Source organism: Typopeltis vanoorti, chromosome 14 (genome assembly GCF_054136105.1).
Source record: "Typopeltis vanoorti isolate ZY-2024b chromosome 14, IOZ_Tvanoo_1.0, whole genome shotgun sequence".
In the NCBI taxonomy this organism is placed as follows: Eukaryota; Metazoa; Arthropoda; class Arachnida; order Uropygi; family Thelyphonidae; genus Typopeltis; species Typopeltis vanoorti.
Window position 1 is genome coordinate 40,755,148 of NC_143562.1, and position 20,107 is coordinate 40,775,254.

The following is a 20,107-nucleotide window of genomic DNA, read 5'->3' on the forward strand; positions in this document are numbered from 1 at the left end:
GATTTAATAATATTCATTAAGCACCGAAATACGCAGCAAGCAAAATTTATGAACCAACACCAATGTGTGATTTTTTTTTCCAATAAAATATAAAAAACAACAAAAAAGAAATAATAAATAATAAAAATTAAATACGTTTCTTTTAAGATAAAAATATCTACTTAGTCTTAAAACATTTCAATTTGCTTTCATTATTTTACGCTTCCCCCCAACAAAACCTACGCCCCCCGAGGGGGACGCGGCCCACAGTTTGGGAAGCGCTGGTATAGAAGACATCCGTTAAAATTCCATCAAAATATGAATATTCGAACCTTGTTATTAAAAATAAAAAATAAATAAATAAACAGTATTTTTCCTTTAGTAATTTTATTTATTTTCTCTTACCTTTCTTAATTTTGTTAAGTGCATTTGTATTTCAATCATTATCGTATTATTTTTAATGTTATTAATTCATTTCATATTATTACATCACCTTAAAAAAATGAAAAAAAAAGGTCATATTATAAGTGGACGTATAGGAGAAAAAAGTAATCACACACACACACACACACACACACACACACACACACTTTGTTCTCTGATTTTTAGACGTACATATTTTTACATTTTAAAGTCTGGAATCAGGATGCGTCTTAGAATTGCTGTGAAAAAAAATTACTAATCGTCAGCGGGAGAGCCAAGGAGTTTTGCTAGGTTAAACTACTTTCAACGAAAGTTACTTAACTTTCCATGATTTAGCTGAGGAGAAAACGAAGCAGTTAAGTCAAATAGAAAATGCAGACTTCTTCGATATGCCTCGAAATTCAGTGCTAAAGAGATCAAAATCACGAGCATGAGTTTCCAAAAGCACCATATCACTATTATGTTATGTATAACTGCCGATGCCGAAAATTACCCCCATATTTAATTTTAAACAGAAAATAATCCCTAGTGAGATCTGCCAAGATGTTATAAGTGCACTCACACAAGGATAGATAACAACCGAGCTTCAGCTAATAGAAGAACTAGTAAAAGTGGTCTGGAATTGATGTCAGACGTCCCTGATGCATTTCGTGATATTTACTAAGCAATTAAAGAATAAACTCTCCGAAATGTTTTGGGACTTGGTTGTTATTCCTGGTAGCGTGACTAGTTAGCTGCAATCCCCACGACGTTTCATGAATTGAAACGTCGTGGCAGGGCCGACGGAAGCGGGCATGCGGGTGCCGCTAATGGGGGTGCCGCCGCCAGGGAACGGTTCATAAGTTAATTTTTAAGAAACAAAATTTTTATCATAAAAACAAAATAATTCTTAGAATGATCAATATTAAAATAAATGAGGTCGTGTACACTGAATAAAAATTAAAAAAAAAATGTATATTGCCGCCTCTTTGATCAGCCGGCTGTTTACAATTTTGCAGCGAGAGCAGGCTAAATGCTTGATTAAAGAATGTTGTGTCTACTGCAGTCTATCTAAAGTAAAACGGTGAACAGTTTTTATGCGCAGAAACGAATTTTCGTACAAAACATTTGTTGCTAGTTAACCAGTCATATGGTACGCATCTCAGTAGGCTACTGACAGTAGCGCAGTGCGGACTATTATTTCGTCTCTGTGTCGTGTTGTGTAATAATTTCTTGTGGGTATAAAATAGAAATGGAATCAAAAATTTAAGAAAAAGTTATCCGGTGCACAAAATCATAAGCGTCATGCTGCGAAAGAAGCAGATATTAAGAAACAAACTGGGGCTCTTAATAAATTTGTTAAAATATTAAAATATTCTGATGCAGATTGTAACCAACTCGATACATCAGACATCAGAGTTGAAGAACCATGCACATCATCAAGTTTGGATGAAGGTACTATTGCAACTATTGAACTATTGTTTTAATTGAAATGGGGCCTGTTCAAAATAAAAATATAATATATCGCAGAGATACATATAGTCGTAAATTTGGCGACACATATTATAATAAAAAATGGAAAACGGGAGCTCGTGCAAAGAACATGGCTCATTTATTCCGAAACTTTAAATTCTGTTTTTTTTTTTTTGTTGCAAACTTGTCGCCTACTGAATCAACTGAATCACCCACTGAGTCTTGTAGAAGATTATAACGATTGTAGAAATGTAAGTACAACTTTACATAGACATGAGACTAGTTTAACTCGCATGAAAAATTTCTTAAAATGGTAGGAACTCGATAAAAATTTAAAAAAAGAAAACTACTTTTCCATTTCAAAGCATGTATTGAAATGGAAAAGAAACATTGGACGAGTGTTTTAGAACGCTTGATTGAAATTATAAAACTCGTTGGAAGCCGAAATTTAGCTTTTCGCGGATAATCTGATATATTACATGAAAGAAATAACGGCATTTTTTTAAAATTAGACGAACTGTTTGGGAAGTTTGATCCTGTTATGGAAAATCATGTTGAAAGAGCCCTAAAACGAAACAATAGAGTACACTGTTTGAGTAAAGACGTCAAATGAAATATTGGAAACTTCAAGTAACGCAATCAGGGATACAATTTTATTATCAATTCTAAAATCTAAATATTATTCCATAATTTTGGACTGCACACCTGATGCAAGTAAAACAGAACAAATGACCATTATTATTCGCTTTGTTTCCTGTGACAATGGAATTATCAAGATCAGGGAAAACCTTTTAGGTTTTGCAGATATATCAGATTCCACAGGACGTGGTTTATGTGCAACAATAGTCGAACAACTGGAAAAATGGAACATTCCCATTGAAGACATATGAGGTCAAGGGTATGACAATGGAGCAAATATGGGCTTCAAAATTTGCTTTTGAACAAAAATCCTCTAGCTTTTAACGTGCCACGTGCTTCTCATACTCTAAATTTAATAATTAACGATGCAGCCAAAGTGAATGCAGATACATTTAGTTTCTTTGCAGTTATTCAAGAAATATACAATTCTTTTCATTCTCTTACAAACGTTGGACAATCCTTTAAAGTTCGTAAAAAGAATTAACATTGAAACAGCCATCAGAAACGCGATGGGAAAGTAAAATTAATGCAGTCCATCCTCTATGATATTAGTTAGGAGAAATTTATGGTGCACTTTTTGAAATTTTAAATAATGAAAATTTTAAAGAAGAAACTCAGCATGAAGCACGAACATTATGTGCTAAAATAAAGGACTACAAATTTATTTGCTCTCTTAAAACTTGGTATGATTTACTTAACGGAATAAACCCTGTGAGTAAAATGATTCAAGACAAAAATATGAACATTACACTTGCTTTAGAATCTATCGAAAACTTAAAAATATTCTTACAAGAGTATCGATCAAAAAAAAAATTTTTTTAAAGAAGTTCTAAAAACGGAAAAATAACTGAGTGAAGAGGTGGATGGAGAACAAGAATTTAAAACTGGTACGGAAGTTCGATGACGAAAGAAGACACGACAATTTGAATACGAGCATCATGACGAAACGCCACAATCGCCAGAAGATAAATTTAGAGCGAATGTGTTTTATGCACTTCTAGACTTGCAATGTGTTCGTTAATAGAACGTTTTGAACAACTAAAATATATGATCATTTCAATTTCTTGTATAGATGACTACAAATTAATAACGAAGATTTACGAAAAATTTGTGACGATTTAGAGATTCTCTTGAAGGACTACGACAATAACTTCTTCTTCTTCTTCTTTCACTCTGCCTTATCCCATGTTAAACGGGATCGGCGCACCAATCTTTAACCTTCCTCTTCCAAGTTCTCCGGTCCAGGGCATCCTTTGGACTCCATCCTTTCTCCCTAAGATCCTCTGTCATCTTATCCCTCCACCTGAGCTTGGGCCTGCCTCTTTTCCTCCTTCCCTCCAACTCTATATACTCCACTCGTTTACCAACATACTCTTCACCCTTCCTCTCAACATGTCCAAACCACCTCAGCCTACTTTCTTGTATCTTCTTGCCAATTGGTCCCACCTTAACCGTCCCTATGATGTAGTCATTCCTTATCCTGTCCTTCTTTGTCACACCACTCATCCATCTCAACATCCGCATCTCCGCTACCTCCATCTTCCTCTCCTGTGCCTTGGTTATAGGCCACGTCTCCGCACCATGGAGCATCGCCGGCCTCACCACCATCTTATAGAGCTTTCCTTTCCTCTTACAACTCACTCTCTTGTCGCACAGGACCCCGCTCATCTTCCTCCAATTCATCCAACCGCATGTTATTCGGCTGTATTTCCTCATCCAGGTCACCATTACTCTCGACAACCGACCCAAGGTACTTGAATTTCTTCCCTGAAATTAGCCTTTCGCCCTGGAGTCGTATGACGATATCCTCATCACTCCCCGTTGACATATATTCAGTCTTCACCCGGTTAATTCTCATGCCGCTCTCTTCCAATGCCTTTCTCCACTCTTCCAGGGTATTTTCAAGCTTCTCTCGGGATGATTCGCATAGAATAATGTCATCGGCAAACAGCATGCTCCATGGTGCCTCCTTCTTGACATCCTCCACTAGTACATCCATGATCAGGTCAAAGAGGTAGGGGCTCAGAGCTGACCCTTGGTGTTGCCCTACGACAATAGGGAACCCTTCTGTCATGCCGACACTAGACCTGACCTGAGTTTCTGTTTCCTCATACATCTCCTTCACCAACCTCACGTGCTTCTCCGACACCCCCTTCTTCCTCATACACTTCCATACCTCCTGCCTGGCCACTCTATCGTATGCCTTTTCCAGATCTATAAACACCATGTGCAGATCCACTTGCATCTCTCTATATTTCTCCATCAATCGCTTTAGCGCAAATATTGCATCCGTTGTCCCTCTTCCTGGCATAAATCCAAACTGCTCCTCACCAATTTTCGTTTCCTGCCGTAACCTTGCTTCAATTACTCTTTCCCTACGACAGTAACTGCGATAATAAAAAAAACGTAAATGCAATAGAACTATATGACGAGTTATGTGCTTTCCGGGATATTTTTCGTAAGGATAATTTAAATATTCAAAAGCCCTTTCGATATTCTTAATTTTATTGTGTCCAATAATTTATCTTTCCCTAACTTTTCAATTGCTTTAAGAATACTATTAACCTTACCTATCAGTATAGCGGGCGGTGAACGTTCCTTTTCCGAGTTGAAATTGATTAAAACCTACTTAAGAACAAGTATGTCACAAAAAAGGCTTGTTAGTTTGGCGTTAATAGCCATTGAAAATGATATATGTGCGGAATTAGATGTTAAGACCATTATTTCTAATTTTGTGAATATGAAATCAAAAACTTAAAATTTTAATTTAAAAAATTTCAAGTATATTTATGTAATTTAATTTATTTTCTGTTATTCTGTAAAGATATTATTTTTTGAATACTTATTAAATGTTCTAATTATTTCTGAATTCTTTTATTATTTTCTCATCTATCTTGACTTTCTTTTAATTTCCTAAAAGACAGTTCCACTTATAAAAATTATTACAAGTTTCTAAGAATTTAGTAATTTGTAAAATGCAAGAATTTTTTTAAACTTTAGTTGAAATAAATTTTAACTTTAATTAAAATTCATTTTAATTTTGTTAGCGATTCGGGTCGGTGAGAAGGCCATAATCCCTGTATCATTATATTCAACGATTAAAGTGAAGTGGCTTTATCAAAATTGGTTTAACTTTTGAGAATTTTTTCAATTTACGGGTTTTTAACGATTATCCTGTCTAGTCAACACTCCCGGTTCGTTACATTTAGCGAACCAACGTGTGGCTGTTCTGTCAAAATTTATTTAAGAAATTCCAAATAATTTAAATTTTTATTATCGTAAAAGACCCACACACACTCCCGGATTGTTACAGGGGCGCTTAGATAGAAATTGCATGCGGGCGTCAAAGACCCTAGCGCCGGCTCTGCGTCGTGAGGGGTTGCATGAAGGAATACAAATATTGGCTGGTGTTTCTTTCTGGTCAGATAAAGAGATTACCTCCATCAAAACCTACAAATCGATCAACTTGAAAAAAAAAAAGAAAATACTGAAATATTATAATGGAGCACTCATTTAAGAAATGCTCCGGCAGCAATATTCGATAACCGAGAGGACGGTTATCGATTTTTCAGGGAAGCGCGGACATCAACGACTCTAAAGTGAAAAAGGGATTCAGAAGATTTAGACTGTAATTGTAAACAAAGTTTGCTCTGACGATAAGCTATCCGGTCACATACTGAGGTGAAGGGTTTTTCTTCTCGAAACTCAGTTTTTTTTTTCTTTCTCAAACAGGCAAATCAGCCCGGTGAACGCATATCCACAGGCATAAAATACTAACCGTTAAAGGAATGCAGCAGAGGAAAGGCAACCTGGTTGCAATGAATTACCTACAACTCCTAATCAGAGACGCAACTCGTTTGAACGAATGAAAATTGGATGCGATGGATGGGATATGCATGAAGGATAATATGTACATAGTTAAATGTTTTCTGTTGTTTGGATATTGTCAATTTGTTGTAATATTTTTTTTCTTTGTTAGCGATGCTGAAAATGATGGTGCGTCTTAACAATCGTTGGCATCTTAGAATCGAGGAAGTACAGTTTGTATCAATTGGAATTGGCTGTGAACAATTAAACACTCGAACCAGTAGTTAAAATTTTGGTTGCTCCTCCCTGACCATGCACATAGCCGAAGAATCACAACGATTAATTTCATCATATCTTTTATTTTAGATGCGTTTCTCATATGCGCAGTCAACCTTTCAGTTCGTACACAAGCTACTCCTAGACTCTAGCTGAAAGAATTTCTATTTGTTTGGCATTCCGGTTTTTGTTTCGATCGGACCATTTGCAGGTGCACATAGTGGGAAAAGAAAACGTATCGATCCCATATACAGTATTTGCAGTAACTCTGCTCTGACCAGAGGGAATTTAATTAATTTAGGTTGTGGGACGTTCAGAAAGTGATCATGGTTTACTTTTAGTTGCAAGCAGCGCATTTTTATTGACAGAATGATTTAAATTTGTAAAAAGGTTTTAATTTTGGTCTTCATTGCACCCTGTGTGTGTGTGTGTGTTGTATATCGCGCGACTCAATGTTGTATTCTATGAAGACATACTGAGATTTTTTTTTGTTCCAAAATTCAAAAGCTTTAACCTAAAGATGCATATTTTCAGATACCGTCTTTCAAGAAAATGCGTAACGTTTGAATAACCCAGATTCCAGGATGAATGGTTCAGAATTGCGTAAGTTTTCTAAATCATCTGTTATTTTAGAGAAGAATGGTTGCAGAATTTTGGTTTGATTGTAATTAGCCAAAGGAACTTAAAGCTATAAATCCAGCACTATATTTTCTAATAATTGCTTTTATTCTCCAGCTGGTTTCTTCTGTTTTGCGGGATGATATAATAGCTCAGTTGGTATTGACGAGGTCTTTCGAACTTGAGCCAGCCAGTTAGTTTTAGTTAGCCAGTCTCCTACGTTAAAGCATCTGTGAGCTAAAGTCGGAAAATATTTCGTCCTTCTGCAAGTTCAATTCTTATAAAGGCTAAGTTTGATTAAATTTTTCATTTATTTATTTATTTATTAACCCTACAAACGAGGGGTCATTCGATGCTGTACACCTATGACATGACCATGACGGTGTCGTTTGTGGGCAAATGAAAGTTGGAATCTATTAACATTTCTTGAAAAGTTGACGGTTATATTCGTTGGGAAAAAGTATGGAGAAGGTTGTAAAGAACGGAGTCTCGTCCCGACTTGTCAAGTGTCATCTCCATCCAGGATATTGACTATTATGGATCTTAACCTGAGATCCATAATACCTGTGATAATAAAGCAGGACTAATTCACTAGATTATCTTTATTCCACTTGAGAATGACGAAACGACCAGTGTTTAAGATATTGTATAGCAGGAAGAGCACAGGGCATTTTTCTAAAAAAAACTAGAGTTTGGATAAAGGTCGATCACTAATTTGATCGGAGCATGCACGTGAATTGAGTGAGCGGAGACAGTAATCATACCATGGAAAAGAGGCGTAGATATCCCGGAGGTTATCCCATTTGTAATATCATTGGATACAAGGCGAAGATTTGCTCGTATGAGATCCATTTCTAGAAAAGGAAACGTGGATAAAGTTTTGGTCGGAGTTGCCAAGAAAAGAGCAATTATCAAAAGTGTATTTGTAGGGAGATTTGGTTAAGAAATGGATTATCTGATATTCTGGTTAGCAGGTTTAACTAATTGTATTTGATCAGGACTGATAGCAACTGATTCATCCTCCCTTCCAGCTTGATCTGTGAAGACAGAGAAGGAGAGCCAATTTGATTTACAAGTTAAAATCTCCTAGATTTGTGTAAAACCAACTTTCGGGTTGATTTCACACAATCTAGGAATCATAACTAAATATGATTGTTTTAAAGTTTTTTTACGTATTATTAGTTGGACACCAAAGGAACAGGTAGGGCACGTATTTGTGAGGGTGCTATTATGTTAGTAGCATAGTTGTATTTGTTATTTTCAAGTTATTTTCAAGACTCAGCATATATTAGTACACTTCCAGCTTCGTTCACTTTCTTGAATTTTATGGATATTTCATATGATATTTAGGTAGGTATGGGTTGCAAAAATAAAAAAATGATCATAATAAATTGCGGGGAAAGAAGCCTAGGGTACAGGACCATATAGATACCATACCCGGTGCAGTACGTCAAAAGGAATTTTATTTCGAAAGACGAGCACAAATAGTAATGTTTAGAGACAGTTAAATAGTTTAAAAGCATTCCTTGGAACGATGAATCTTGTTATCAAGTGTTCATCTGGATTTAGCATCCACCATCAGCACATCGTGATTACAGGATTTGTATTTATGGTGTGTAGCATCGAACTCTTGTTTCTTTCCTTTTTTTTTTTTTTTAATCGATGCTACCATGATCGCAGAGCTTCATACAGAAACGTTAATTCCAATAATAAATACGAGATAATGATCGTAGAGAGTTAATTCCAGAAATTACATGACCTTCGACATTTCACTGGCCATTTACTTAACAGTATCGTGAAAAGCAGCAGAGAACATACAGAAAGAGCCAAACAATTAACAACCGGTCCCCCCTCCCCCCACACTTTGTTTAAGTCAAAGCAATTGATAACATATAGCTAATCACGTGCATCATTAGGTACATCATGCGCGATCTGTGTATTGTTGTGTCAAGTCTGTAGGTAGCTCTTGCCATACGAAAGGTCTTGTATTCATTTGACTTCCGGTATAGAGAGTACGTGTTTTTAAGTGCGAACTAGTTTTTATTAGAATAACAAAACCAGGGAAGCAACCTTTCACTAGGTTTGTAAACTTTAACTTCAATACAAAAATTTAACTTGATTACAAAATATGAGGTTTTGTCGCGCCTAATCCAGCACTTAGCAAAATTATCTATGCAGTGATAATGACTGTCTTATAAACATGGGCAAGAATGCTCCATGACTGCAGAGTTAAAGATTCCAGTTTTATAATGAAAATCAGTTGTTTTTTATAGACGTAGAAATTGCGAATAATCGCATTATTTAAAATTATTTAATCACATTTCAAATATTTGGGGAAGACATTTTTATGCTTTTAACTTTTTTTCAATAGTGTAAGGATGAAGTTCCGGTGTCTCAGTAAAACAAGTGACAGTGTAGCGCGCACACGCACACTGTTACACTGAAATTCTCCTGAATCTGATAAGCCATTCATAATGTTCCACACCCGATTTCAGTGGCGATCCAAGAGATTTCGTTCGTCGATGAAGTATATGAATTAGCGACACGTCGTTGCACAAGTGATCAGTGTCATCTTAAGAAAGGGAAACCTCGAAATTTGGAAAAGAGAAATAAAACAAAAACTCGTAAGCCTCAGAATTATTTATGAACTATCAAACGTTAAGAAAGAATATTTATTTTATTTTATTTATTATTTCATTACAGAGAAAGCTTTGGTTCCATTATTACTGAGTACCGGAAAACATGTTACCCAGCCTAAGCGCAGACTCTGTCAATTCCTTGGAGCCTGTATGTTTCGGACCAACTCAGTCATGCATTACTCGGCTAAATTCTTCATTTCATATACCGCTATGATAACAATTACAATCTCTCTATAAACGGTGAATTGTTTTCTAAATATAAAACAAATTTGGTTTTGTACATCGATTGTAATAGTTATGATGAAGCGCCTGAGTTTATGTTTGCTGTTTATTTAACATTATACATATATATATATATATATATATATATATATATATATATATATTTTTTTTTTTAAATATTTCTTTATATCTCCCGCTGATTGGTTTGTTGTTGCTTTAAGGCTATGAGGCCAATGTATTATGATTTTAATGCATGCGTTATTCTGGCTGGTTTGTTTGTGACGATCCCACACACAACAAGAAAAACATATAAGATTTCAAACTGATTTTCCCCCTTATGTATTTGAGAAGCAGATCGGGACAAAATAGAAGCTTCTTTAGACACTGATCACTATTACTTTGCAGTTACACAGATTTCAAAACCTGCATGATAATTTTTTTTTTCTTATCCCCCTCCCCTTACGAATTTACTCTGCCGATGACGCTATAATAGGTCATTCCAGCGTATATAACTAATATAAATAAGTTACACACGTTGTAAATAAGAATCTTAGTTGTAAACTAGTATGAGTTTGAATATCCGCGCCAACAGAGTTCTGTACTTTTGCCAAGTTAAAAAACATAATTTTGTTTAAAAAAAAAAAAAAGAATGTTTTTGCTGATTTTAAGAAATTTCCTAATGTAATTTTTCATGCTTTAACATCACTTTCTACAGTTTGGTGAGAGTTCCATTGTGCCGAGAACAATGTCTCAAAAAAGCAAGAAAACAATAATTGGCAGTGAAATGTTGCAAAATGAATCAAATGCTGGGTATCCCAATGGAATTATAAAGGAAATACATGCAAATAATGAAGATTTTTTTTCAGAGATGTATCGGGTTAAGATTAAGGAAGAGAGAGATTTGCTAAAGATGACACAGATATAAATAATTTTATTGCCTGGTTCACATTCTGCGCGGAAGACAACTTTGATGAAACCCATCCAAATTGCGAATCAGTTGCCGAAGTGACCGTATAGAAGTTATGGTTAGTTTCAAAAGACCGGATTTCATTTCAACACAAATCAATAAACCACATTTAGGGATGAAAAAAGGATGATGAAAATACAAGTATTTTCATCATCGTATTCTTGAAAAATTTGCAAGAAAGAGTCTATCCGCAGATTTTTGAATGAAGATAATAATTTCTGCGAATGGATCCTCCTTTTAGATTTATCCAGGAGAATAAATCTAAAAGGAGGATCCATTCTCATAAATCCTTTTAGATTTATCCAGTAGGGAAATTTGAAAGACGTGATACACTCAAAGGATTCTTGACATCGGCTTTCTCGACAAGACGGTTAAGATATTCCAAAGTGACAGCGACGTCTTAAACAGAATTAATTAATTTCCTAGACAAAATACAAATGTGCAAGAATAATCATGATAATAAAGAAATTATTAATCATAACAAGGAATCCGCACAGTAACTAGATGTTCTTGCTTCCTGGCTAAAATGCTGATTATGAATATCCTTTAGATTTTGTACTTCTGTAACGAAATACTAGTTATACGGCTCTTTCAATTGAAGACTATCTTAGTGTTTAATTTAATCTTTATTTACAGATAATCGATTCAAAATTAGTATATTAATAAATATTGAAACCCAAAATAACAAAACAATAACTCGTCTTTTTGTTCTTTATATATATATGTATATATATATATATATATATATATAATATAACATTAGGATTTAGAAAATTCAATTTTACGTACATGATCGGGTAAGCCTACCTGATGAAGTCGTATCTCTTGTTGGAAAGTGACACTTTTCTTTTATCGTCTGGGGCGAAAGATCCGACGAACATTCGGAACAATCTGCCTTTGCATTGGCATTGTCGTTAATATCAAACATCGTCTCGAACACGCAACTAGAATCGTCATCTTCCTCCTGAAACTCGATATCGGACAAAGAAATATAATCATGTTCCGATGTTTTACTCTGGCGAAGTGCGGAAAGGTCACCGTTGTCGAAGTTCTGAAAGCAGGTACGATCGGAAGTCTGGAGTTCGCTTCCCAATTTATTCCTTCGATTGATCGAACCGTTACTCAAAATCTCTGGGAAGTCAGAAATTTGGGCAAAAGGTTTAAGCACTGGAGAATGGATGGTACCGGAAGACAGAGAGAACACTTCATCTACTTGTAGATCCGGAATAACGGAAGGTTGTTCCTCATATGTAGTGGGGGGAAGTGATACGAATGATGGCGTAGAGAGAATATTTCCTCTTCTGTCTGATAATGTTGTATGAGCACTTGGAAATGCAACGGTGTTGAAAGAATTAGCTGATTTCCACATCGCGAAGTTGTAAGCCGGATTAGTACGGCTATACGACAATGGATCCATAAATCCGCAGATTACTTCCCACGAAACAGAGAAATACTCTCAAGCTCGGCTATCAGTTTCTATTTAATAGGAAAAGCCATATATCGTCGATGGTCTCCAAAGATAGCAACGGTCTGACTTTATAGCCTTGAAACTACTACAAGGCACGATTCCCTCTCATCAAATAATCTTTGCTCAAGGAAACGAGCCAACAAGTACGCACACTTGATGGGGGGAATGTCAAGAGACGTTTCCCCCTACATACGACAGGTGGTGACAGATATTAGAAACAGTAGTCATCATGTCAACTGTTCCTTGCCGGCAGAGAGAATGTCGAGGCGTGAGGTCCCACTAGCGGGGTTTCGAACATGTGTGGGCGGGTGTCACATGTACAGCAGCAACGCGGACCCGTTGAAGCCCAGCTGACTTGTAGCCTGAAATTTGAGTGTCACAAGCGAGGGCAAAACAGCATCGCGGAACTTGGGGTGACAAGGATATAGTAGTGGAATGCTTCCTAAGAAACAGCAGAAGAAAAAAAAAAAGTGTGTTTTTACTGGTACAATAGAACTACGAAGTTGGAGTTGGTTCTTATGTCCGGGAGAGAGAGAGAGAGAGAGAGAGAGATACGAAACTGGGTGTGCTGTCAAGGTCAGGTGCTGAAGTATCATAAACGACTTAGCACTTTAAGAATAAGTTTATTAGAATAAATTATGTTTAATTCTTAAGTGAGGTGTTACAATTTCTGAGTCTGTAAAGATTAAACACTAGAATGGCTTACTGTAGGCTTCGGGTGATAATGCTGTTGAATAAACGAATGAACCGTTACATTTACTCTCTTAGAAAAGTGAATGGGACATTCATATTGCAATCTAAATTTTTTTTTTTCATAGTATCTTCAATTCTTCATTAGTTTTTGTGGTCTTTTCGCGTTAAACTTATACCTGAGTTTCATTTGAAGAGAATGTCTAGTATTTAATGAAAAGAAAAAAATATACTGGATTTTTATTTCGCAGATAATTTTACTACATTTACTCTACATGAATTCAAGAGGAACTTGCATCCAGCCGTTAACGAATAGTGCGACTCGATGAGAAGTTCCGTGCAAATGGAAATGTGGAAAGAAAAGCTTAAAACTGGTCAGTGCTTAATCATAAGACGGGAAACAGTTAACAAGTAACTGCATTTGCTTCAAGTCCTACCTCTGTTCCGTATATAGTTTGAATTGAACTGTGTCATAGATGTAAGATGGTAGATAAAATTATATGGATCTAAATTGACATTGGGAATCCCCTACACAATTTCATCCGATTCCTGATATTATTTTAGGTGCAGAAAACTAGCATCTTACTCAAATGGCAGTCGTGCTTACTGGTTCCCAGCAAAGGTCATCGGTTATAATTTTAACTCTTCCCTGTTTTTTTTTACCTCTTCCTCCTCTCTCTCTTTCTTATATCCACATGGAACAAAGCTGTTCTTCTGTCATGATTCTTCTCCTCCTCGAATCTCCTGCATAGATGAGCAAGACAAGTCACATTTTGCTATACCGAAGAATAGTTCACTGCATACCTGCTTTCATTTTTTATCATAAAAAAATAAAAAAAAACATCTTGAATCATTTGGATGGCAACACAATCTTCTGGTCCTGATATCATATGTCAGACTCAAACGGTCAATTTTTTTTAATGTAAGAACCGCCCACAAAAGATTATAAACCTATTACATTAGAATCACGGGTGTGCTAAGGCGTAGATACTCCTTAAACTCTGTTCTAGAGCCCAAACATGAAACTTTTCAAGTCAGTTCAGACTTCTAGTAAACAGGATAATGGTCTCACATTGGACGATTAAAATCGTCTACACTTAAAGACATTTTCAAACGTCCTTAGCCACAGTGGGATTCGCACACATGACCTGTTTGTTGGAGAGGGAAGATACTGTCCACTGAGCCAACATGCAAACTAAATTTGATTTAATTTCATCTCATATGGAGAAAGAGCTAAAGATGCAGATCGTAATAACGTATTGTAAAGCAACAGAATTATTGTTGTCGTATGGCATCAATATTTTTCGGACCATCAGTTATACGCTAATTTAAACAAACTTCACATTAAAATTCTTTACAAGCTGATTTTTTAGTTAGTGTTTTGTTTCTATTGAAAAATTTACATCTCTGTTACTAATGTTTGTTTTTTGATTGTACTTTTTTAAAAGAGTAATTTAAAACAATTGTCGTTAACACTTTAAATTAGATTTGATCTCATTCTTGAGAAACAGCTAAAGATGCAGCGGATTCATTGCGGAAGGGCACTCCACAGCACAAAACCCACTATCTACGCTCACTAATAGTATTTTCTTAATTGTATGTTTTCTCTGCTCAATTTGTCTGCATGTGTTATGAAACTCTGCTGCTTCCATATGAATATGAATATCTTTCCTCTTTCTTCCTGTTTTACGCTTACGTGTAGACCCGTATTTTACCACAGAAGCGTTCGAAACCATATTCAACGAAATAGGATGGTGTCATGTGTGTGTATATTGCGTGTATTCTTGTGGTCGGTTTGCCTGTTTTATGGGACGAAAAACCCGAGTTTCCGGTAGGAAAAATCCTACTACCTGTGTATGAGACGGGCTAACTCACCTTCAGATGAAAAGTCCTGATAAAGATCCTTTGTGTACTAGACCTGGATTCGTACTCAGGTATTTCCAACCAAAGGGCATCGTCGAAACCAACTGACCTATGGAGGCTCGAATATGGACATAATATATAAATATAAATTTATGAATTTCACCATTAAATAAAAATCTTCTTCTTCCTTTACGTATTAGGCCTAGTGGCCTGTTACGCATTAAATAAAATATCGTTTTGTTTTTAATTTTATAAGAATAACTTTGCGAATACTCACGTGCGCACTCCCTTCCACACACCCACATACACACACACGCATGGTGTGGGACATGAAAAAAATGGTGATTATTTTCTTTAATACTGAGAAACTGTTCACGAAAACTGTAAAGATGATGCTTATTTTATGGAGATGACAATAATAAAGAAATGCATGAAATGTTTTGTCTGTAGAGAAAGACAAGCAGACAAAGGATTTTCTTATTTATGAGTTATTTTGTTTTTACAATTATGTATTACATAATTACCTAGGTGATGGTCTGTGTTTGATTTTATTATATATAAAAAAAAGCTCGAATTTTTAAAATCATACCAAAATCACCGATGTTTGTTAATGTCTCAATAAAGAAAAGTGTGTTTTCAGTTCGGTCAAGAAAACACGAGAAATCTGTCGAAAGGTTTGACACTTAGCCTCCGTTCAAAGCAGAGATGTAAATAGACGGAGTACATATTGTTTCTAGGATACTGTGTTTCGGCTAAACCATCGCACGTGCATGCTGACCATCTGCAGCGGAAAGAGGAGCATGACAACCGAAGAAACTCTCCCTCGCATAGTGTTTCGAATGTAAACAAAAGCTGACATGATAGATGGTGCCGTGAAAACTTCCAAAGTATCCATCATTCGGACGAAATCCAAAAACTTCTTAGAAGTGACCTGAAAAACACAGCGTCCGTCACGTCGGCTTTTGTACTGTTACGTGCCCTATGGTGGACTGGATACATCTGGGTTGGGCTCACGAACTTAAGTAGGATATGCGTCATTCACGCTCTGATACCGGTTTGATAGGTTCCTTATACTCATCAGTCTCAAATTAAACCTCCTTAGATGCGCTTAAAGAACCAAGATGCATTCTGTAAAGATATAGATGCAAGTTTTTTTTTTTTTTCCGGAACAATTTTTAAAGTTTAATTTTTTTTTTCTGTCAGAAAACAGGAATAATTTTATTACATGACATCGGATCATAAGAGAGATTGCATAATCCTTCCTCCCCCCCCAAAAAAAAACTGAAACCGAAACTGAAATGGTTTAGTTTTAAAATAATTTTAAATTGGCATAAAATGACTTAAAACAACAACCATGTATCCGTTCATTTTCTATATACTTTCGGGTCAGAATACACCAGAATAGCCACCTGACGAAAACAAGAACAACAAAATCTAAAATAAACTGTTGCTTGCATGCGTAGAACTGAAATGCTTATTGACCATTATATCTAGCCTTCAAAGTCTAACACGCTGTATTTTAAAGATGCATATGTGTAACTCCCACGTTCAGTCTTTTGAATGTTTTATAAGTGGAAAAGGATGTAGACTGTTATAGTTACGGCTCGAAATCGTTCACTGCGTCAATAAATTTGTTCAAAGCGTGACGAAATTTGAATTCGTCATAATAATTCATTAAATGTTTATATCGTGATAGTAATTATTATTATTATTATTATTATTATTATTTCAACTCTTTTTTTTTTTTGTTGTTTGTTAGATCATTAAAAGAAAATCCACTTTAGTAAAAAAAAATGAAGATAAGGTTTATCAGACGTAGATTTTAATAATAATAACAAATGGTCATTACTCTTTCTAGATGTTAAAGAAGAAGGATTAGAACCTTCTGGCGATTTACTTTACGAAGGTCGTAAGATTTTCATACGACAATTACTTCGTGAAATCTTCTGGAATTTTGTAATTGGTTCATTCCCTTATTTTGTTTCCTTTTTCCGTTTAATTTAATGTATTTCTATATCACTGACGGGACATTGAGCCCTTCGACTGGTTTCCGATTCTCGTCGTGACGAGAGGAATCTTTATAGGAGCTTTTTCAATTGAAGGTGAGTTAGATAATCTTTGGAGGTAGCATGGCTTTTTCTCGCTTATTTCTTCACTGGTATTTTCCATCCAGCAGGCAAATCGTCCAAAATGAACATTCGTAATTTACAGATAAAAAAATATTATTGTTGGTGGTGGGCGGTAGATGGCGTTGTGTGTAGCTGCAGAATTACCCTATTTACTCAAATATAGCTCGCCCTCGCACCCCTGATTTTACTTTACGAAAAAAGAAATTAAAAAGTTTCACATATAGTTCGCCCATGAAAAAAGTTTACAACTTTAAGAAATAAATAGTGAATGTTGTTATGGCAGTTTCAGATATTTTAAAAATTCGAGTGAAGGGAATCAGCATTTCAACTCAACAATCGTCGGCTTGCCTTTGTCGTTGAGTCGCACGATCTTTTGTAAATACCGTACCAATGATATGCACAAAGATGGAAGCAACCAGTAGAGGAAACGTGGGAGTGAGAGCATTGACTTCTACTTGATCTTGAATTGCGTGGGGATGGATTAAGATTAAGACACCATCATTAGAACTGCTGTACTACTGGATTTGGAGAGCTTGGGAAATGATTTCGAAAGAAATAATTAATTTAATTACAAGAAAAAGATTCATTCAAAATATCGCGTGATGAAGCCGAGCGGCCGATCGCGTAAATAACGTTGATAATTAAAAGTTAAATGCATTCATTTTATAAATAATGTGAGCAATTATAAATTATAATGAATTTAATTATAAACGTCAATTTAATTTTTTCCTGAAAAACTTTAGTTTCCGAAAATCCCCGCATATATCTCGCAACACGATTTTTTAACTTTAATTTTTGGGGGAGAAGTGCGAGTTATATTCAAGTAAATACGGTAAGTAGTGGAGGCGGTGTGTCGTCGTTGGAGGATTAAGTAGTAGGTCAAGTGGGGAGTTGTGTGTGTCCCTGTGAGTTCTGGGATTCCTTGGGAGTATCACGCAATAATAATAATAATAATAATAATAATAATAATAATAATAATAATAATAATAATAATAATAATAATATGTCGTTGAGGTCACGTTGGACTCTATTGAAGTGAACTCAGTATAGAAACATGTTCACCGGTATTTAGAGAGGTGGAGACCTTGATCCACATAAGGAGCACCATCGGCCAGTATTTTACATTCCTTTTCACAGTGAGTGCAATTGTGTGTAAAAGTTTTTTTTTTTTTTCCATAACAACTTACAATCAAAAACTTCACTGTGTGAAGTTTTGATTCTAAGAATATTCAAATCAAAAACTTCACAGTGAAGTTTTTGATTCTAAGAAACAATTTGTATCTCAGAAGACTAACTGGAAGTCAGTGGCCGCTGCCCCATGAACTCTATGAATTCCCAAATTCGTATGTCTATCTGACTATATTAAATTTACGGGATCAGACAAGACAAAAATAAGAGTTTAATAATGAATTTAAAAGCAAGTGTTCTATTTTTGGGGTGAGAGGATCCATCCATGGATGGACAAAAGAAAATCTGTACCTGCCAGGGATCGAACCTGGGACCTTCCGCGTGTTAGGCGGATGTGATAACCACTACACCACAGGTACACATGTTGGAATTATCTAGAAATATTAGTTGTAAGATTATTGATAAACTCCATTTAATTATGTGGTATTTAAATACGTTAAATTTACTACACTATATTTTTCAAACACATTAAAGTTTGACATGTAACCACTACTAAATAAATGTTAGAAGTCGGTTTTATGTTTGTGAAAAGAAAACTGAAGTAGCTGTATTGAAGCCACTCCGCTGCTATAGTCAGAAACTGCTTACTCAGTGCCTGACAAATATAAACAAATAACGAAATATTAACTCATTATAAGGAGTAATAATCACTGTGACAAACCGATACACATAACACGAAATTTGCAACCTGTATAGGTTGGCTTGTATGTACTCACTCATAGCATGTCTCCTTTTCTTTCTCCACAGCTCGGTCGGTATCCAGAGCAGTACTTATGCACAGGCGCACGAGGCTCTAGCTGAGGCCCCCGAAAAATTAGGGGCAATTTAAGGTCCCCAAACAATGAGGGAGGTACCCCCAGAGCTCATCTTTTACGCCTCGGGCCCCACTCGCCTCGAAAAAAGTGTAAGTATGGCCCTGTCGTTATCGACGATTCTCTTTGGCTGACTTGGATTCTCTCTCCATACAGGACATGAAGAACCTTTATCAGAGCTTTTCATCTACAGGTGAGTTATCTAGTCTCATATGGAGGTGGAAGGATTTTCCCCTCTCGGGTTTTGCAGAATGAAAAACGCAGGTTTTTCATTAGTTGCGTAAATCCAAAAACCACTTTCATTTTCATTTCCTCACATTTTTTTAAATAATTTATTTTTGACATTCAGTATATATTTATGCGCAGACCGCGCGGTTAGCCTAGTGGCTTTGCGCTTCGCAACCATATGCCCGGGGAAGGAGTGTCCCAGGTTCGATTCCCGTTGTAGACGTGAGGAATTTGAGGATCTTCCTCAGGCATAGCCAAGTTAGCCGGTCTTGGGCGCGGTCAGTAGGGTTATTCCGCCAGTTTATCTGGCGTTTTTCATCCCGCAAACAGGCAAACCGGCCCCGTGAACATACGCCTCTACAGTCAAAAATATATCCCCCCCCACCAGCAGCAGACCAGGCGACGGGTCGGTTGGGAGTAGTACTAACAAGAAGTCGCATCTAAGTAACACGCGGACCCTGCATAGGAAGCGGGAATAACGCGTAGAAGAAGAAGAAGAGGAGCATATATTTATGCGCAAATACTTAAGAATACCGACAGATTCAACATTACCAAGTTAGATGGTAATCATTATATATAAATTTTAATCCAGGATTACAACTATCTTATTTTTTCTTCAAATCACCGCTTCATATTTTGAATCCAAAAAAAAAAAAAAAAAAAAAACGACTTTCGTATATGTGTTCTTATCTTTTTCTTTTCTGTCT

The 20,107-nt window shown here is 36.0% G+C and overlaps 1 protein-coding gene and 1 non-coding gene across 2 annotated transcripts in view; both read right to left on the minus strand.

The window, feature by feature from the left end:
- LOC150099392 (uncharacterized) overlaps nucleotides 1–12,595 on the minus strand; it is a 36,769-nt gene extending 24,174 nt beyond the window's left edge. Inside the window, exon 1 of the mRNA XM_090404256.1 lies at nucleotides 11,830–12,595. Within this exon, the coding sequence (XP_090260382.1) occupies nucleotides 11,830–12,439 (610 nt within the window). The 5' untranslated portion in view covers nucleotides 12,440–12,595. The remainder of the gene's footprint in view (nucleotides 1–11,829) is intronic.
- Nucleotides 12,596–18,646: 6,051 nt separating this feature from the next.
- Nucleotides 18,647–18,719, minus strand: TRNAV-AAC (transfer RNA valine (anticodon AAC)). Its single transcript has one exon. It is a non-coding gene; the product is annotated as a tRNA-Val (tRNA).
- Between the last annotated feature and the right edge of the window lie 1,388 nt (nucleotides 18,720–20,107).